This window comes from Gekko japonicus, unplaced genomic scaffold (assembly GCF_001447785.1).
Source record: "Gekko japonicus isolate JY-2015 unplaced genomic scaffold, Gekko_japonicus_V1.1 scaffold206, whole genome shotgun sequence".
NCBI classification, from domain to species: Eukaryota; Metazoa; Chordata; class Lepidosauria; order Squamata; family Gekkonidae; genus Gekko; species Gekko japonicus.
The window spans coordinates 238,156-260,021 of record NW_015160842.1 but is presented as its reverse complement, the minus strand read 5'-3'; the positions used below and the strand labels follow the sequence as shown (position 1 = coordinate 260,021).

At 40.9% G+C, this 21,866-nt stretch overlaps 1 protein-coding gene across 1 annotated transcript in view; it reads right to left on the bottom strand.

The window, feature by feature from the left end:
- Positions 1-5,427: 5,427 nt before the first annotated feature.
- The window catches only part of PDE8B (phosphodiesterase 8B), a 68,219-nt gene continuing 51,780 nt past the window's right edge, over positions 5,428-21,866 (bottom strand). Inside the window, exons 15-22 of the mRNA XM_015419534.1 lie at positions 20,679-20,724; positions 16,929-17,064; positions 15,567-15,765; positions 11,727-11,944; positions 10,984-11,113; positions 8,660-8,827; positions 7,280-7,409; positions 5,428-5,549 (exon numbers count right to left, since the gene is read on the bottom strand). Of these exons, the coding sequence (XP_015275020.1) occupies positions 5,428-5,549; positions 7,280-7,409; positions 8,660-8,827; positions 10,984-11,113; positions 11,727-11,944; positions 15,567-15,765; positions 16,929-17,064; positions 20,679-20,724 (1,149 nt within the window). The remainder of the gene's footprint in view (positions 5,550-7,279; positions 7,410-8,659; positions 8,828-10,983; positions 11,114-11,726; positions 11,945-15,566; positions 15,766-16,928; positions 17,065-20,678; positions 20,725-21,866) is intronic.

Genomic DNA, 21,866 nt, shown 5'->3' with positions numbered 1-21,866 from the left:
ACTGGAAGAAGAAGCAGGAGACAGCCAGTTCCACTGTGGGCCCGATAGAAGCCCTCTGGGGGCCTGATCCGGCCCATGGGCCACATGTTTGACACCCATGCTCTAGGTGGCACTCTTGAACCCTAGTAGTAAGGTTTTAGGGTTTCTATCACAAAAACTAACATAGCTACAAGATCTAAAACTGTAAACATGCAATACCTAGCTGAGGTCATTTCCAAAAGCGTAAAATCAAAGAGTAATTTATAGTTCATATGGAAAAAAAAGATAACAAAATATTAGTATCAGCAGTTGCATTCCCCTGCCCCCAACCTAAACCCTGTTCACAACAGTCTCTCTCAGAGGAGAAAAATAATATGGTGGGCATGGCAAGGGATATAAGATCAATTTCTGTGGATTCCCCTCCACCCCCAGCCTTGTCTACTGAAAGACCACAAAAAGAAACCATGCTTTTAAAAAGGAGGGAGTTTCTAGGAGCAGATTCAGGTTGTCATCTTCCACACTCCAAAATATTCTTCAGAATTTGAACTGATCTCTGTCGAACAGGTTTGTGACATTGGAGCAAGTTATGACTCCAGATACTCCTTCAGATTCCGGTACCTGAAAATTTTGATTATGTTCTTACCTCAGTCCAGATTTTTTGCTTGCAAAAAGATCTTATTCAAATTCACTACTTCCATCAGGAAATCCTGGCACAGAAACATTAGAGGGATATTAAGACCCATGCCCATTTCATTAGACTTTTAAAAACTGGCTGTTTTCATAGGTTTCAAATGTTTGATCATGGGACCAGCATTTTCAGGGGGTCTAGATGAAATGAGCTCCATAGAAGCATTCTACTTGCCACTCATATCCCTCTGGCAGCTATAATATTTCTCTATGGAGTTAATCCAGGAGGGATATAACATTTTTACTGTCCATGCCTTCAGGAGGCCTCTATATCCATTGGAGCTGTTTATTTGGCCCTGCATGTCCTAAAGACACTTGAGTCCCTGCTTTCAAGTTTAGAAATGTTTGACTTGGCAATAATGAATCATACCACTGCTTGGGGCCAAACTAGACATGACTGCTTCCTCATGGCCTCTAGTAGGACACTACCATTTTAAAGTAATTTTTAACTGTTCAAGAGCCCAATCCTAATAGGTGTGTGCAGGGGTGTATGTGTGGCCATTACACTACTTGATAAGGTGTGTGTGTGTGTGTGTGGGGGGGAACAGATAATTCTGTGGGCATTTTAGAAACACTTTGAAATGGGGGCAGTGTCCCTGTGGCAGCCATAAAGATGCCATCACATCTAGTTTGGCCCTTGGTTAAGAGAGACTTTCAACTGAGCTGACCTCTCAGTTAATTAGAGTCAGGGGTCGTTTCGTAGAAAAAGACCTAGGGGAACTCATTAGCATAACTCATTAGCATATGCCACACCCCCTGACATCACCGGAAGTGTGTCATAAGGCCACACCCCCTGACATCACCGGAAGTGTGTCATAAGGCCACACACACCACCCCCAACGGTCCCGGCTGCCGCTGCTGTCCTTGCAGCTCCACTGCCGAGCCCCATGAGGGACCCGGCAGTGGACCTGCAAGGCCGGCGGGAGTGCAAGGAAACCCTGCGAAGGCCCTCCCTGGCCCCAGGCAGGCAGGGGTGGGGAGAGGCAGGGAGGAAGCAACTTACCCTCCCTCTTCTCCTGCCTCCTCCTGGCTGAATGAGGGCCGGAAGCAGGGCGGCCGGAAGCAGGGGGCGGGGCTTCGTCATGTGCCCCGCCCCCCGTACCTCACCCGGGGGAACTGCGATCCCCCGCGATCCCCCCCGAAATGACCTCTGATTAGAGTAAGGCAAAGTTTTGACTGACCTCAGGGCAAATCCCAACAATGCAGATAGTGATGGGCCTTGTTCCCACTCTGTAAGCTCATGGGTGTGTGCCATTTTAGCTAAACTATCAGCCTTCTACTTTGATTTTGTATTTAGCCCAACGGGTTCTACACACAAATAAATAACAATTGCTTAGAGTAGGCAAATTTAGGTTATCTAAGACTTCCATTATCGGAAAGTCTAGATATAATTCAAGGTGGGTGGGTTGCAGCCTCTCAGCAGACGCTTGGGGCAGCAGCCATATTTTCTAGATGTCCTGCTAGAAGTCATTCCATTCCATTTTGTGAGACTATACTTGGCATGAAGCAGGTTGTGTCAATACAAATGCAATCTGTAAGGTCAAGAAAGTGCAAATCTTGCTCAGGGGAAGACATATTGGGCAAAAATGGACAAAACAGGGATATACTACTTTTGTAGTACTTGGAGGGTTGCCAGCCCCCTGCTGGAGGTGGGGAATCCCCTATTCCTGTCCCCCAACTGGCGATCTTACCAGGAGCAGGAGGGAAGCCCAGGCTATGTCACCGGTGATGTGGCAACATCACTTCCAGCATGTACTGGAACTGATGTCATTGTGTTGGCAATGTCACAGTGACACTCTGGTATTCGGGCAAAAACTCTATGGTAGAAGCCATTTTTACCACAGAGTTTTTGCCTAAATCCTACAGTGTCACTGTGATGGCACAATATGATGATGTATGTACAATGTGATGTGGTGTGTACCAGAAGTGACGATGCTGGTGACATAACCTGGGCTTCCCTCCTGCTTCTGGTAAGGTCCCATCCCCCCACCCCAATTGCCAGGAGGGATCTGGCAACCCTAAGTATATGTGATATGTCCATTGTTTGTAGTCTCCAAACCTGCTTAATCTGTGATTTTTTAAAAACTGAATTAACTGGATAAATAAAAAATATAGAATTGAAGCTAAGGCTATGTTAATAAAAATTAATTAAAATTTAATTGAATATAGGCATCAGTCGTAGTATGTAATTGCGATGATAAATACAGCAGCATACCATTCTTTAAACTTCACCATGTAGCATTATAATACATAGCAACCAAAGTTAGGTTCTCTAACAAAAATATAGCGTATACATTTCTCTGCATGGAAATTATATGAATGTTTTACATTATTTTACATAACTTGATACAAAACATTGAAAAATGTTGGCACATCAAATAAGCTACAATCATGGTCATTTTACCGTCAGTAGTAATACTGTATATTTACTCTGTCTGGTTTGTCTTCCTGGATTTAGCATAAAACACTGGGTAGAGACCAGATTAAGGTAGGTCCCTTTGATTCAGGCTCTTTAACCCACTTTGGCTTCTGAAGGCAAACAGAATTTTTTAAAGTTTTCATACACCTCAAGGATAAAATGCATCCACTCCCACACATACACAAACTCCACAAAGGAGCAAAACAGGTTTTAGACACCCCAGATTAACACTTCATTAATTTAGATCTAGGGGGACAGCCATGCTAATTTGCTGTTTAACCTCTGTATATATATATGAACTGTTAACTTCCATTCCAATGTATCTGAGGAAGTGTGTGTGCACACGAAAGCTCATACCTTGAATAAAACTTTGTTGGTCTTAAAGGTGCCACTGGACTCAAACTTTGTTCTGCTGCTTCAATAACTGTGGGAGATCAGCATTTTATCCTTAAGGTGTGTGAAACCTTAACAAAAATCTGTTCACCTACAGAAGCCAAACAATTTAAAGAGCCCCATGAAAGGGATCATAACCTTCCTCTTGAGGGCAATGTAATACTTTCTATTTCAGTCTTTCCATGATGTTAAATATTAGCAGAATAATTAGAAGGAAGGACCGTCTAATAGCCAAATAACGTGATAATTATATAAGCCAATGGTCTAAATGAAGATATAATACTTAGGGAATGCTGCTGTCCAAAACTAATAATCAAAAGCAATTGCCCAGTTTGCTAGAAAAGTCTCCTACATAAACCCTATCGAAAATGAATTGCACAAAAGCATAGTTGAAACCCCGCACAACTCCCATTCATTTTGATAGCAAAGCTCTGCAGATGAGTCTCCCAAAATAGTGTTCCCAATGAGATCAAAAGGAATACAAAAATATTTGTGGTTTGGTAGCTGCAGCATAAACTTCATACTTTGAAAAATACATTGAAATGTACATTAAACATTTTCCTTAGCACTATTAAAATGAATTGTACCTTATTAGGGTTCAATTATTTAATTTTTTAAAGTTAGCTCTATTACCCTTTTGAAGCAGCGTACATCAAATACTGATACAATCCTGGGTTGTCAACATTACTGGAATCTATATTAATACATACGTGATCTTGCATTCCTAATGTTAAGGTCAATATTTTATGCATAACTTGCTATGGCTGCAATCCAGACCACCAAGGCACAGGGGTTTCCTGTCTCTCTGAGAGAAACAATGCATTTGCAGCTGTTTTCCTTCTCCTAGAGAGAAACTAGGAGGCCTCTGTATGGGTGTGGATTCAGGAGACCTTTGTAAATATGGCTCATGTGTATAAGGGTTTTATTTTAAACTTATGGCTCGTATGTATAAGCATCTTTCATATTCTGCTCCTAAGATCTTTTACACCAGCAAATTACTTAGTCTAAGCATGTGTACTGAAGAGGAAACATAATGTTGTGCTACTGCTGCTGCAGGCAGGCAATTTAGAATAATTGCTTGTATAAACTTCCACAATATGGCTCACTGTCCCCTGTTAGAAGGCAGAGAAAAGTATGGATTGGATCAGATTTGTGAACAGTAATGTTTCCTACTGTTAATTTTATAAAGCAAGCAAAACAACAAATGCAGATGTTCCTTATGTACCCAGAAACGCCACTGAGCATGCTGAAGATCCAATTTTCCAGAGATATCAATTGTGGGCACATCCCTGTTGTGTATACAAACTGCCCCAACATGGAAGTCCACAAGGAAACCTAATAATACAGGAACTCAGTAGTCACAGGCAGATTTAGAGAAGACTGAATGCAAATGAAACAGAACAAAGTTTGAAATTATTGTGTGACACAACTGTTCTTACATTCAGTAAAGGTTAACAATCTTTTAAAAAACGAACACAAAATAATTATCTCCTTTCTCTCTCTCTCTTTGCATTATGTTTCACTTGAGATATTAGCAGCTTCTGTAAAATTCTGCAAGCTTTATCAAAACTTGGTTGCCACTCCAGCTAAACATATTTTAATAGTGTACTGCCCTCTTATCAGGATTTATACGCATGATGAATTTTGCCCTGAAAAGAAAAGTATACCAATTGCTGAATTACAACCATTTTATAAAACTATCTTTAAAAGGACTTGTTGTGCCGCAAAAACACAGTATTTCTATAAAGCATTCATTGGTCTCTAGATTATCATCTTTATAAAAACAAAGTTTTGTAGAATTTAGGACTATTTAAAAGCGAGAAACAATATTTTTCTCCTTGCTGCCCAGTCGGATACTTCATTGTGAAGGATATTCTGTCCCACTTGGGTCCATACCAGTAAATGGTTCACAGTGAGAGTGGTAGGCTATGATGTTCCACTTCTTCTCTTCAGCTTCCATTGTTGTTCTCTGAAGGAAGCCTGAGGCTTCTACACTTTAATTCATCTAATGTTTTCCAGTGTTTGTAATTATTTGCCAAGTGCTGCATCAGAACAGGTAGGTGTGCAAATGCTGAAAGAGAGAGAACCAGTGCCGTACTGCAAAAAGCTGAAATGTACAGTGTAAATTTCAGGAAACACTCCTTCCTATCCACAGTAGGACCCTTTCTGTTAATCTCCAATAAACTGAAAATGGAATTATAACTGTGGTTCCACACAACACTTAATATAACCCTGTATGTTAATAACAGTCCTTTAATGTCCATAAAGGTAAAGGTTTCCCTGGCTCAAAAGCTAGTTGAATCTGACTCTAGGGGGTGGTGCTCATCTCCGTTTCCAAGTCAAACAGCCAGCGCTGTCCGATGACGTTTCTGTGGTCATGTGGCCAGCATGACTAAACGCCGAGGCGTACAGAAGGCTGCTACCTTCCCACCAAAGTGGTACCTATTTATCTACTTGCATTTTCTTGCTTTCGAACTGCTAGGATGGCGGGAGCTGGGGCCAGAGATGGGAGCTCACTCCGTCACGTGACACTAGGGTCTCAAAATGCCGAACTACAGACCTTCCAGTCTGTAGCCCAGCATCTTAACCTCTGAGCCACCGTGGCCCTCATAATGTCCATATGCAAGATCTTAAGTACATTTACTCAAAATACCCCATTAAGCAACAACAGCAAAAAAAATTCTTAGGATTATGCCTTCAACCCGAGGTCTCCTTGTTTAAAGCAGTTTTTTATTCTCCCAGCGGTTTATTGAATTTGACTGTTGATTCTTGAATTGTTTTCCACTGAAATATTTAATTAGCACATTTGAGGAAAACTGAATATATAGTTTTAAAAGTAAGGTCAAATTTGAGAGATAGAGGGTCAAAGGACCCAGCATTAGGGGGGTAGATGTCCAAAAGGCAGACCTATCTGAAAGAAAGTAATGGAACAAGAAAGAATGCTTGGAGAATACCATTTTCACAGTAGAAAGGTATGATATACCATGTTTTCAAGAAATAAATAAAACTGTTGTGCTATGTTATTAGGTGGAACAAGATTTGGATTATATTGTTCATATACAAGGAAGAATAAACCTCCAAAAAACCTGCAACTTTTTATAATGTCTCTGAAGAATCTATTGAAAATAAGATTAAAAAGTAAACATGCTATGCCTTCAAGAGAGTAGCTGCTGAACACAAATTTCTATTTGTTTTACTACAGCTATCATGTAACAGCGACTTGAAGCTATAGTTTGGGTATTGTATTTTACTGTAAAATCAGCTGAGTGGCTCATCCTTAAGTCAGTATAAAATGTGATGAGGGTATTTTTTAAAACTTGCATTCACCATTAACCTGTATAGCTACCAGCAGAGAGTGATCTTTTTGTCAAATTCTGTTCTCTCTCCCACTGCTCCTCCAGGTGTATGTGTGTGTATCTGTCTGTCTGTCTGATTTTTATTTATTTTGTTTTATTTATACCCTGCCCTTCACTACCCAAAGGAGTCTCAGAGCGGCTTACAAAATCCTTTCCCTTCCCCTACCCCTAACAGACACCCTGTGAGGTAGGTGGGGCTGACAGAAACTGCTCTTTTTCAAGAACAGCTCTTATCAGAACTACGGCTTGCCCAAGGTCATCTAGCCAGGTGCAAGTGGAGGAGTGGGGAATCAAACCCGGGTCCCCCAGCTTAGAGTCCACGCACTTAACCACTACACCAAACTGGCTATTCTGGTTAGATAGAACTGTAGTCACATACACTGTTCTTGTTTTGGGTAAGCAGCAAAGAAATAGTTCCTCAACTGAGAAAAATGGAACTTCTTACCATCCCAAGCATCAAACATGTCCATTATGAAGTAATCGATGAAGGATATCTGAGACTTGGGGATGCTACATGTGTTTCGGTCAAATACTGGCATAACAACTGGTAGTCCTTGCCTTTTTTCTTCATCAGTCTATAGGGAAAAAAACAGTTTTAGCAAAGCTGCATAAACAAAGTAAGTACTGGGCATTTGGGCAGCTATCCCATTGCCTAGTTAATCATCATGTTACAAACTGGCCTATGCAAAGTGCGTTGATTTGGCTCATGCATGAACCTTCGCTTGAAAAGTGGGAAATATTATTGCAGGTTAAAAAGAAACATCCTTATCTAAAATGGAGGTCATGGTGGTCATGGTGGTATCCCAGTTTTAACAGAAAAAATGCTGACTGAAGCCAAACTATGTACAAAAAGTTTCAGAGGGTTTCACACACCGATATGGATAAGGGTTAGGTCCTAGGAATGAGAGCCAGAGCACAGCTTCAGCCTCTGTCACTGAAAGCAAGCTGGGCAGGGCAAGATAAGGAAATGTGATGGCCTTGGCACTAGAGCACTATACAGAACCTTTGTGATCAGATGCAATGGCCTTCACATGAAGTGTACCTGCAAGCAACAGATACAAGGGGGAAAAAACAGAGAAAGGTCACATCCTAAATTAGAATCTTCCCAAAAGCAGCTCGGTGGCTACTCTGGACAGCCAAATGCTAGACTAAGATCCCAATCACAGCTGTGCGATAGGCATGAATGCTGGGCAGATTTTAAGGGCGCAGTCACATGGGAACATCTGGCAAGCATCCTGCACCCGTCGGCAACCCGTTTCGCTCTGCCGAAGAAGTGGAGTTAAAAAATACCGGGGAAAGTGCAGTATCAAACGGGTTTGCGATGGACCGCAGACGGAATTTCCCGTGTGATTGCTTTAGCGCGCTCCCATTGCATCAGTGATCCCTCGTTGAAGCGCACCAGAACTACGCCGTGAAGAACCCCCCCCCCGATTCACACGCCATTGCATCTGATCACGCAGTGGTGGGTCAAATTACTACGGAGCAAATAGCCTCGCTTCCCCACCGTGTTATCTGGCACGTGTGACCGTACTCTAAATGGAGCTTTGGTTGGATTCGAAAGGACACTTCCTACATCCATTGTGTGAGGCTGAAAGGAACTTCATGTGTCTGAGGTAGACTAGCTCAAGAGATTAAAGACAAATAAAACTCAAAACATTATGCAATTTGCTCAGAGTAAGTGGTGCTATCCTCACCTATTTCTGGAACATGCAAGGAAAAATAATACAATGTTTGCCATTTAATTTGATAGACTGTGGCTAACTGTATGTTTGCTCTAAGTTCTATGTTGCTGTCTATTATTCAGTTCCAGAACAAACTTCCATACCTGTGCAAAATATTCTTCTGAAATCCTGCCAGCCCATTCAATACACAGTTCTAGAGGTCGACATGGATTTGCAACATCTGCACATTTAATCATCATGCGCTTGATCAGTGTCTGATTATCTGGAAAATTCTTGAGATTGGTTGTACAGTCACAGTCACTACCTTCACTCTGCAAAACAATAAAGCAGGACAGTCTTGCAGCTCACAGCTAGAGAACACATAGTTGTTACAAGTTTTTAAATTATGCCATAATGTGATTACAAACTGCCCAGCATTCTGCACTGAAAGCTATAAGCACTCTGCACTGAAAGCCACCGCAGCTCCATTCATAAGTTAAACACAAGTGATTAAAAAAAGTTTTCTCTTTATTTAGACTTACCAAAGATATAATCGTATTATCATCTACATATCTAATAGTCAAGTGTGGGCTAATCTGCGGATATCTAAATCTGCTGATCAGGCTCACACTGACAGAAAGAAGAGTTGTATTTATACCTCCCTTCACTTGGAGTCTTAGAGTGGCTTACAATCTCCTTCCCTTCCTCTCCCCACAACAGTCACCCTGTGAGGTATGTGGGGCTGAGAGAGCTCTTTCGAGAACTACTCTTGAGATAACAGCTCTGAGAGAACTGTGACTGACCCAAGGTCACTCAGCTTGCTGCATGTGGAGGAGTGGGGAATCAAACTCAGTTTTCCAGATCAGAGTCCACCGCTCTTAAATGCTACACCAAAAGGAGATTTTCCTTCATTGTCCGCGGGGGGGGGGGGGGCAGATTTCTAGAAAAAAACTGAAAACCTTAAACAATTATATTTTAGGGGGGTAGCTAAATCAGCCGAAACAATAAAGCTGTCTGTGCAAGTGGAAATATCTTACATGAGCAACCTCCTGGATCTTTGCTGCTGGGGTTCTGCTGCCAATGTGGCAACTCTCAGGGCAAGGGCAGGCCCAGCAAAAGCAGGTCAAGGTAAGGGTGGGGAAAAAGAGAGATGAAGGAGATTTGAAACAGAGAAGGGAGAGAAATAGAGGGGGAAGACTGACAGAGAAGGATAGGGGGAGAAAGAGGGGGAAGACTGACAGATAAGGGAAGGAGAAGAAAGAGAGGAAGGTTGTCAGATAAGGGGAATGGGGAGAAAGAGAAATGGAGGAATATTGACAGAGGGGGAGTAATAGAGGAGGGAAGATTGACAGAGAAAGGGGGGAGATTGATGGAGAAGGAGTGGGGAGGAGAAAGAGGGGGAAGATTGTTAGAGAAGGGGGAAGAGGGAGGGAAGGAAAGGAAAGGAAAGGCAGAGGGATGTGATGCACCCTCTTTGCAAGTATGTTGTGGGTCCCCATTGTACATTCCAGTAGACAAGTTGGCCAAATCTGAGGATACTTTAATCAAGTGATTGGAGCTGTGAACAAACAAGGCAGATCTTTCTACAAACCTGAAAACACCCAGTTTGCAGAAAAATCTGAAATCTAAAAAATAAAAAAATACACTGGCGGTTTAAAACACTAGAATGATAAAAGGAACATTTCTAGCTTTAAGAAACAGATTCCTTCAGTGGCTGTTGCTAGGCATATGTGCATAGGACAGCAGAGGCATTAAACAGCTATTTTGCTTGAAAATATTAGATATAAAATATTTTAAAAGTAGAAATCCTTCAATCTTGTTCTTGGGGAAGGACCCTCCCAGAACAAATTTTGGGAGGCATTTTGGACTGCCACAAGAGGGAAGGGAAAATCATGTTCCATTAGCGAACATCCTTAGTCTGGATCCAACCCTAGTATGGTTACCAGCTCCAGGTTGGGAAATACATTTGGGGTTGGAATCTTGGGAGAGAGGGAACTGGGGAAGGGTGGCACCTCAGCCATATATAATGACATAGAGTCTCCCCTCCATTTCCCCCCAAGAGAACTCATGGTAATCTAGAGATCAATTGTAATTCTGGGAGATCCCCAAGGCTCACAATTCTAAATCCTATGGCTGGGAAACCTCCCCCTCCCCCAATTGAGACATTACAGAGCTGATGCTAGGCAGGGAATACCATATCTTTTTTCCATTGTCTATTACATTTTTATCCTGTCACTCCAAGGAATTCAGTACTACACTGGAAGAACCAATACTCTGAGTTATACAGATAAGACTATTTTGCATGTTCTCATATATCATTAGAAAAGATTTGAAACATTTTGGCTTATAAGGTTATGGCTTTCTGTATGTATGAATAAAACACAGACCTTGGCTATCTGACTGCTGTTACATGTGAATAATTACCATAGTAAACAGTAAATACATCAACTGAAAACAGGTAAATTTTTTATGCTCTAGCTCCACTTACATTGGAATGGCTTTCTTCTGAGGGCTTGATGATGCTATTCACAAACTTATTCACGTGTTCAAAGTGTTTTGTCATTTCTGTTGCCAAAACCATGTCAATAATTGCCTGACGAAGAGTCCGATAATGATTTCTGGAAAATACAACAGCAAACCATACTTTCGTAGGATATCTATTCACAGAACTGAATCTCTTTCTGGATCTCTCATCACTACTGTACACAAAAGTATTAGAGTTCTTTGTGGGGGGAGGGCTGGCCTCAGCATGACTGTACAGAGCCTATTTGAATAATAGTTAGCAAGTGTGCAATTCTCCTAGATAGCTTAGTATGTTATCTCTACCTTGTCTAGAATGGAGTTCCTTATAATAAATTATTCATATTAGTTTACTAAAGATAAAGAAAGGCTCTATGTGAACTTTGTTTGCAATTCTGCTGTGTTAAACATGTACTCTGCAACAATAACCACCTTTGAATGCTGACAATCGCAGATGCATTTTATGATTGCCTGACAATAGTTATGTTTTTCCTCACTTTTTCTCACCAATGAATGCTAAGCAACCACAATTAGACAACTGGCTACATTCAGTGATGTATCTTCGAGACTTTGCACAGTTCTGAATTTACAAGACACTCACAAAATTGCAGTTATTTACCACTTGCATTTTATAAAATTGTGTCAGATTTCACATACAACACAGACACTCTTTAGAAGCTCAAAACAAGGAAGAAGGATGACGATGCTAACCTGTTGAGATTTTTGAAAATGTTGCACTTGCTGTCTTTTGCTGTGAGCTGGAATGCTAGAGCTGTGTGGTGGCTTTCCAATACTGCAGTGTCATTGTAGAGAACAGCTAGTTCACTGCTTGCATTGCACAGGAAAGAGTTGGTCCGCCCTGGATGATCCACATCATGAACTGTTGCAGCAATTAATGCAGCTACTATGTCTAAATGATCTAGGCTCCCCTAGAAGAAAGAGTGAGTCTCATTCATCAATACTTATCAAAACATCTTTGGGAAATTAGTAGTTATGCATTTAAGAACCAAGGAATCTCTGCAATGATTCTCTCTCAGCAACCTCACAGGTTTGCTTTGAGGATAACATTTATGTATTTAAAATATTTATATTTCACTTTTCCAAAAGGCCCAAGGTGACTTCCAAAATACAAACAGAAACATAATTAAACACATGAATTAAAATATGTCAAGTTTTTCAGAGGAGAGGATCATGCTGCCCTGAGTGCCTTGGAGATGGATCAGACAAAAATCAAATTAATAAGATTTTTTAAAAAAAATTTATCCGCATGAGGTGACATTTCCCCGTAAATTGCCCATTGTTGGTTATTCCATAAAATGTACCCTATCTGAAGAAATTCTCTCTATGGGAAATGAAAAGTTATTTTTCAATGGCTACATTTCTCATCGTTACATATTGGTTGTATTATCTAAAGATGCAAATTTTAGAACAATGAATAACCACAGAAGAATTACCATGAGGTGACATTTCTTTATAAAACTGGTTGTTTATAAATTATTTTGTGGAGGGTTTAAAATATATTTTTTAAAAACAACAGGATTCCTTTATTTAACTTTCTGTGCCAGTTTGATAAATACTATGTGAAATGTGCTCTGCCTTTTCAGATCAATTCACTGTTACTGTTGTAACTCATAGCTGCTTTGCTACAGGATGTCACTATTCAGACTAAGGGAACATTCAAATTGAGGGTTTTGCCATTTCCTCCCTTTCTGGCAGACCTCTTATGCTCCCTCAAGCTATTTCTGGGGTCACCCTCTACCCAGAATCAGCATTTCAGGGTCATTTTGGGCTGCAGTGTGAGGGGAATATTTACAGTGACTTCCAAATCTGTGTCTGATCACCAGCCCACTAAGCTTCTTTTTTTTAAATAATTTTTATTGTATCCCAATATTGTTATTACATTAGTTTAGTTCCAAAATTTTTGATACTTCTTTTCCCCTATGTTATCCCTCCCCCCCCTAAGGTGGCCAACATCATGTTATTCAAATTACATTTTCAACCAGGAGCACATTCTTTCCAACTTTTCCAATATACCCCTGTTGGCTTCCCCTTAATACACCCATTTAAAGTATACCGACCATTTCTTTTTTATCTCCTTCATTTTTGCAGTCCATATCTTATCTTGCTTTAAACATTCCAATATATCTGATTGTATATATTCATATAAATATTCATTCCATTTTTCTAAAGTCCATTTTGAGTTCTCCTTCCAACCATATGCAACCACTGCATGTGCTGCTAATAACATTACTTTGAAAATATCCTGATTTTGTTTCTCAATTCTATGATTTCCCAATACACCCATAAATAATAAATCTACATCTATATCCAGGTTGACTTTACACAGCGCTGCTATTTTAACCCGTATCTTTCCCCAGAAATCTGTCACCTTTGGGCATTCCCACCGTAAGTGAGAGTACCACCCTTCTTTTGCGTTACAGTGCCAGCAATTAGGTTTCATCCCTTTTATCATATATGCCAGTTGGTCAGGGGTTCTGTACCACTTCCAGATTACCTTTCTTTCGAGTTCTCTATACTTTTCTAGCTTAATTTTCTTCAAGTTCACCATTAACTTATTGACATCTTCAATAGTAATTTGTTTTTCTTTGTTCCATTTGTTTTTTAAGCTTCTAAACATAAATTCCTTATCTTTCACCAATTCTAAATAAATCTTCCCTGCCAACCCTTTTTTTATTTCTTTCACATATAGTATTTGTTCCATATGTCTTCCCTTTTAATAGCTTCTTTATACTTATCCTGTTTGATTAAAGAATATAATCCCATTGAATTTAACCAGTATCTGTTTCCTAGTTTTTGATTCAACTCCTGAGGTGTTAATGGATTCCCTTGGCTATTATATATATCCTTCACTCTTAATATTCCTTCCTCCTGCAGGTCTTCCCAGAATTTTGGATTCACCTCCTTCTCCCATATATACCTAAGTGGAGTCCATTTCGAAGTCTGTGGCATCAATACCTTTTCCCACCTCTTCCAAACAAGCAAGGCTGTTTTCCTTGGTCCCTCTGCTTGTCTTATTTCTTTTCGTAAATCTCTAGTATAAATTCCATAACTTCCTGCTCCCTTATTTATCGCAGATTCAAATCTTACCCACTTGTCCTCTTTCCTCCCTTCTAACTCCACCAATATTTTTAGCTGAAATGCATCATAGTAAGCTTGTATACATGGTAACCCCCATCCTAGGTAATCTTGGGGCATATATACTAGGGTTTTTTTAAATCATTCTTGCTTTTTTCCATCCAAACACCCAGTTTTTAATATGTTCATCCTATTTCCTCATAACTGCCTGATCTAGTTCTATTGGTAGTACCTGAAGTAAATATAGCATCTTTGAAAGCATAAACATCTTTACTGCTCTAATTTTCCCTAGAATACTCAAATTCTTATCCTTCAATTTCTTTATTATCGTTGACCAAACCTTATTATAATTAATTTTTTGCAGCCTCTCTGTATTTCTATCGAGATATACTCCTAAATATTTAATTTTCCTAACTCCTGATTTCATCCCCGTTAACTCTAGTATCGCTCTTTTAGTTTCTCTATCTACATTAATAAACATTATTTCAGATTTCTTAATATTTATTCCAAGCCCCGAGTTTAACTTAAAATCTTCTAAAATAACTAATAGTTCTTTTATTGCCTGTAATAGGTTACTTAGTGTCAACAGGATATCATCCGCAAAGAGATTCAATTTAAGTTCTTCCTTGCCTATTTGAAATCCCTGAATTCTACCACTATTTCGTATCCTATCTGCTAGGGGTTCCATTGCTAATGCAAATAACCTAGGGGACAATGGACACCCTTGGTTTACTCCTCTCTCAATTAACATTTCTCTGGAGCCCACTAAGCTTCCATAACTTGTTGCAAATTGTGAACTACCATTTGGGAATAACCAAAAAAGCTATTACTATCCATGTTCTCATTTTATGAGTCTACGGATTACATTTTGGTGTGTCAGCCGGAAGAGACACTGGGCCAGTTCATAAAGACCACACAATGAACTAGCACTTCCTGGATTTTATCACCTCAGGGCCACAGGTAGTGGTCTGCATGTTTGAAGACTACTCCATATTAAAAAACACAACAATACTCTCTACACAAATAATAACAGTATGTCAGGAAGAAGTATTCAACCTAACCTACTTTCTCATGGGCCATTTTTCAAATAACAGAATTGTTTTTGGGGCACAGTTTTCAAACACATAGTCTCGCCTGCTGCAGCCTGAAGGGATAAAATCTGGGAAATTTTGCCACATTATTATACCACATTATGGTATAAATTGTTCCAGTCCTGTCCTGAGATAGATTATCATGTATGCAAACATTGCTCCATTTCTTCCTTGGAAGCTTCATCACAAGGAGGAGTGACATTCTCGAGTTTTTCTTCCAATGGGGAAATTCTCTTATATTTTCCCTAATGTAATCTGCTTCTGTATTTCTATGATTAAAACCAGTCCAGCTTGTCTTCCTTTCTGGTCTCCTTAGAAATACTCAAAACTTGAAGAAGGGTTAGTAATACACCAGAAATTGTACCTTAACTCTGTCTTCCCCCAGAAAGAATGCAGTAGCATGTAAGACATCAGCTGCATGGGTGGAGTTATGGTAGGAATTGGAGGAATGATAGTTGGCTTCAATCACCTGGAACCAGGCTCGTAGTGTGGCTTCTGAACAATTTAAAGACTCACAGACACCAAAGCGGGCAAAAGTTTTCATCCCTAGATAAACCAGTGGCCTGAAACACAGCAAGAAAACAGTAAACCAGGTGAGGATAGCCAGCATCTATCAATCTATCCACGCTGTTGTCTTTGGCTGCATTCTCATGCCATGACAAACAGGTTTGTCCATTATGGGAATGAGCACCATTTGTTGAGGTGCTTGTATATTTCCTTCACTCCTCCCCCAACAGGTGAAGACTTCACTCAGACTCCAATTCACTGTAACATCCAAACGGAGGAACCTGGGCGTTTTGGAGATTCCTTCCATGTCATGCACCTGTCTGCATTTTCTAAAATGAGATTAAACTGAGGTTTAGAATGCCAGTTTGTGGAGAAGAAACATACTCTAATTCGCCCACATGACTATAGTTGGATGTTATGGGGAATCATGGGCTTCCCAAAGTGTTCTGTGCATGAAGAGGGAAAGGGTCGAAAAAGGGAGAAAACAGCAAGGGAAGCATGTGAGCAAAGCAAAAAGATGTGTATGTGCCCATCATGAAGACACCTCTGTTTGTCATGACATCTGAATGCAGGAATGTTTTTGACAGTGACATCCTGTAGCAAAGGACATTTGAAGGAAGCCTTAGGTTATTAAAAAATAATGCCATCACTTTATTATAAGCAACTATGCAGATCAGTGCCCTGAAAAGCCTACAAGCTAAATTTTTATAATTAGAAAAAGAAATGGCTGGGAAAAGCAGGATCAATAAGGCTAAAAGGGAAGAATAACAGCAAATGTAGATACATACTCTTGGACTGGGTTTCAGTGTTGAGGGACACATGCCAAAGTATTTATGAAAGTGGTGGGTTTCGTGGAGGACTTTGAGGAAAGCGAGGTAGGTGACATTATGTAGGTGTACTTAGAGGGAATTCTGGGTATGCGGATAACAAGAGAGAGAGAGTGGATCCATTGTACCCAACTCATGTAAAACCAGTTGGTAGCAAAATATATATGGAATTAAAAAGAAAAAATATTCCTGGCAGCTTCAGAAATTACACCCATTTCAAGAAAGTGGAAGCACAAATTATTCATGCTTCCTACATCAGCATTCATCACTGTGGCAGGAACAGATCAACACATCGAAGCAAATTATTCACAGGCTTCTTTCATGTCAGGACCACTTCAATGATTGCCCTCCCCTTCTATTTCTTTCTATCTATACAGACAGAAAAGTCTTACTTTTTATGTGTGACAGCTTCCAATTCAAAAATATTGAAGTCCCAGCTCTCTTCATTTTCTAGTAGGCGTGCAATACAGGGTGGAACATCATTGATGGTAACGGGCACTGAGAGGTGACCATGGCTCTGGTTCATATCTGCCCAAATGACAAACAAACTAATTATGGCTATTTAGAGTTATTGTGATATTCAAAGAATACTTAGTAAAAATTAAGACTTAGAGCCAAACAAGATACAACCATGTCAGTTTTCTGTTTAAAAATGGAACCACTCCAATCATTTGTAAAGAGGAGGGAGGATGCAGAGGGGTCTTTAGTGATTCTGAGGCCCTGGACAAAAGTCCAGGATGGGGCTCCAGAATCACTGCCACCTCCGTCTGGCCTGCCAGGGCCAAGCAAGGGGTGGTCCTTATCCTGTGTGGAGTGGGTGGGAGCCATTGCTGCCCCTGAAAGCTAGTCACCTGAGCCCCAGATGTGGTGGCAGGAGCCTGTTCTTATTCTTCTTTTCCCTCTTCCTTGGGGGTTGAGGCTGTGGACAGCTGCCCCTCAAGTGCAGGGGTTGGGGCAGCTGTCCCTGTTGCCTATTGGCTAAGACTCCCCCTGGATGGGGGGTCCACATGCAAATAAGTTATATAGGAGAGAAGTATAGTGTGCAACTTAATGCTCTATATATATTGCCCACAGGCTGGAGCCAGCCCCTGCAAGCATCCAATCAGGCCCGAGAGCAACTGAGTCTGTGCTGCTTCCTGTTTCTAACATCACAGCTCCCTTCCCCTAGTCTCTCCTATTTGTTGCTTCAGAGGAGAGAAAGAAAGCCTTCCCTCGAATGGCTGAGGGCTCCTTCTCTCCCTCCTCTGGGGAGGGAGGGGGAGGGAATGACATAAAGAGCCAGAGAGAGGGGGAGAAATGGAACCTCGTGGGACTTTTAAGAAGACCAGGAATGTTTTATGGCAGGTATAAGCTTTTGTGTGCAAGCACACTTTTTCTTCTTTAGAGACAAAGAGGAAATGAAAGAGCCAAAGGGAGCATGCCAGAGAGAGGGGCGGGGGACATCACAGCTTGCATTCCTTATTAGTGAAAGGGAGCAAGAGCACAGCAGCACTTTAATGTCTAACAAAATTTGTGGCAGGGCATGAGCTTTCATGAATCACTGCTCAGTTCTTCAGATACGACTGGAATGTGAGTCCATCTGTCCTTATATCTTGGAGAGTGAAGTGATTTCAGATGACAAATGAAATAGCAGGCATTGGTAATGAGAGAAGAAACCTAGGTCTCAATTCAGTCCAGGAGTTTTCATTGTCTTGAGATTCATTATCAGTTGCAATTCAGCAGTCTATGTTTCTAATTTCCCTTTGAAATTCCTTTGTAAGAGAACTGCTACTCTTATGTTGGCAACTGCATGTCCTGGAAGGTTAAAATGTTCCCCCACTGGTTTTTGAATGTTGTGGTTTCTAATAGTAGTAGAAAGAGTCCAGTAGCACCTTTAAAGACTAACAAAATTGTGGTAGGGTATGTGCTTTTGTGAGTCACTGCTCACTTCTTCAGACTGAATCCCCCTGTACCAAATTAAGACCTAGGTTTCCTGTCTCATTAAATACTGATATCTCCACACCTCTGTATATCACACCAGTGCTGATATTTCCACCAGTCTGCATATCACACTAATCCAATCATGCCTGCTATTGCCATTTGGCATCTGAAATCATCTTTATAAAGTTTATATCTCCAGTACCTTGTGTTATATTTTATGGCACACATGGCCTGGCCCAACAAAGTGACATTTATGTCAGATCTGGCCCTCGTAACAAATGAATTTGACACCTCTGCTCTATACCTTCTCTTCTCAAGCACTTTTCTCCCTAGACTGGCTATGATATAAACAATGTCCTCAGCTGAAAGAAAAGCACTTGGAAACAGGGGCTTCAGGGAGATAAACTGTATGCAGTTGGAAGGTCCTAGTCTCGTCATCTGAGTCCCCATTTTGCTTTTAAACTGGGCTTCACTCCATGTGCATTTAAGCATACAGAACTGCTGCTATCACATCTAGCTCAGCTCTTAAAGTCTCAATGTTTAGAGTTAAACATTTAAATTTAAGCTTTTTATACAAATATGAAAATGCATAGCCAGTCATATTTTCCAAAGCTACTAATGCCTTTGATTCTGATCCAGCTCTATCTGTAGGCAACTGGTCACGAGTAACAACTGATGGCCCTAAATTCTACCCAATCCATAGTACAAAATGCAGCCAGCCATTCCAATGAGTTCCAGGTCAGCATCTGTAATAAGGAACTTTGGGGTTGGTCAGAGAAGGGTAAAGAATAATCTCAAATGTATAATCTCAAATTATTGCATGTATAATAATCTCAAATCATTGCATAATTTGATATGCAAATTCAACAGTCTTTTAAAAACAATATAGCATATGAATATGTGTGGTTCTTTGTACCAGTGGTTTCAGTGATGACTAACTGATCTGCAGTGTTAACAAAAATGAAAGATGTATATATAAAGATGGGAATGTTGACATGACAGTGTTAAGTGAGGTTATCTGGGTTGTTACCAACTGTGGATGACACTCTGCTCTATCTTGCACTTCCAGCCGAGCCTGGGGAGGTTGTAAAAACCCTGAACTGGTTCCTGGACGCAGTTTTGGAGTGGGTGCTGGCTAACAAACTAAAGCTTAATCTGAACAAAATGGAAGTGGTTACAGGTAAGTGAAAGATCTGACTCTGGATGGGGTTGCACTTACCTTGAAGGAACGGGTCCATAGTTTGAAGGTACTCTTGGACCCAAGACTACTGCTGGATAAGCACATGGCAGCTGTGGCCAGGAGCTTTGACTGGTTACCCAGCTGCGGTGTTTCCTAGGCCACTGGGATGCATGCCCTGGTTAGATCTGATGACTGCAATGCACTTTACATCAAGCTGCCCTTGAAAAGTGCTTGAAAAATTCAATTGGTGCAGAATGCTGCAGCCAGGATGTTGACTAAAGTGGGACATAGGGACCATATCACTCCAGTATTGGCCTGTCTACATTGGCTCTCAATCTGTTTCTGGGCACAATTCAAAGCCCTGTATGGTTTGGGATCAAAATGCCTGAAGGACTGACTACTTTTTTATGAATTCCCCTTCTTTGAACTTCCTTATAAACTTACTTCCTTATGATCTTAACTTCTTCTTTGGTAGCCCTGCTGCAGGTCCCCTGCCTTCTGAGATTAGGCCAGGTGGCACCCTGGGTGAGAGCCTTCTTGGTTGGGGCACAAAACTTTGGAACTCTCCTCATGGAGACCTGCCTGTCCCCTTCTGTGGTCATCTTCTGCCAGTGAGTGATGCCTTCTTTGTTTCATCTGGCATTTCCTCAGTGAAACCACCTTCCTGCCGTATGCTTTGTCGTTTTAATGTTTTCGAGGGTATATTTTAACCCTGACCTGGATGGCCCAGGCTAGTGCAATCTCATTAGATCTCAGAAGCTAAGCAGGGTTGGCCCTGGTTAGTATTTGGATGGGAGACCACCAACAAAGCCCAGTATTGCATTGCAGAGGCCAGCAATGGCAAGCCACCTCTGTTAGTTTCTTGCCTTGAGAACCCTATGGGGTCACCATAAGTCAGCTGTGACTTGATAGCTCTTTCCACCTCCACCACGTTATTTTAGCATGGTTTTAATGGTTTTTAAGATGTGTAGTATAGCTGTCTTGGTGGCCCAGATGACTGCAGAAAGGTGGGGTATAAATTTTGTAAATAAAATAAACTTACTTTTAGAAAATACATACTCATTTCCTGACAACCTTCTCAAGCCATCCTATAATGAAGCAAAAAGATATTGTCTGTGGTAGGTTTTCTATGGCAAAGAAAAAGGTAGGAAAATGCACTCTCAAAAGCTGAAACAGAAAAGGGCTGGGACATCCAAAAATGCATATAAAAATCCAGAGGGTCACTAAATTTATCAACTATGCAACTTAAATAATGTGCTCCAAAATATCATAAAACCATATATAGTTTTCTTATATACATACTCTATTTCTCGGGAAAAGGCTGACTATTGATTCTATAAATAAAATCAAATTCTGTCAAGAATTAGGATTGCCAGCCCCCCCTCCCCCGGCCAGTAGCAGGGGATGGGGAGGTAGGGTTACCAGATCCAGGCTGGGAAACTCCTAGAAATTTGGGGGCAGAGGTTGGGGAGGACAGGGACCTCAGTGGGCTACAATGCCACAGAGTCCACCCCCAAAGCATCCATTTTGTCCAGGGGACCTGATCTCTGATTTCTAGGGGATCTCCAGGTCCCACCTGGATGCTGGCATCCCTATTGAGAATACAGTGCAATTTTACAGATGTCCAGTATCTAATCACTACTGTACAAAAATAAAGTAAAACTTCTCTGCTGTATGATGTTCAGTAAGCTCTTCTCTGTATTCTTCTCTGGGTGTACTTCATTTCACTGTTTTATTGTGCATCCTAAAAAGTACAGAAAGCTTTATATAGCTGTCATGTACCAGGCCTTGAGGACTTGAAGCTGGCACTAGGATTCAATTTCTAGAGTTAACTAGAAGTGATACTGAATTTTTCAGCAAAAGCGAGGGAGTAGTTACCAAGTCTTCTACTGCATTTTCCAGATTCGATGGAACTCAAAGTGACTGAGGAATTAGTGGAAGGAACACTTTGTCCTCTTTCATGGCTGCGTACTGAGATAATACCTTAGTCTATACTGTTTCTGAGCATATTCTTATGGTATGTATGCACAGAAATCCACTATGGCAATCCAGGGCAAACCTTTCAGACATGAGCTTAAGATACTCTCTCTAGTGTGCACTGTGTGTTCCTTATGGTGCTTATAATGATCATCATCATGTCGGTGGAGGTTCAAGTTTTACAGTTCTTGCCTATGTATAGGCTATTCCCTCACAATTTTTCTGCTTACCTCCATTCCACTGTACCCAGGAA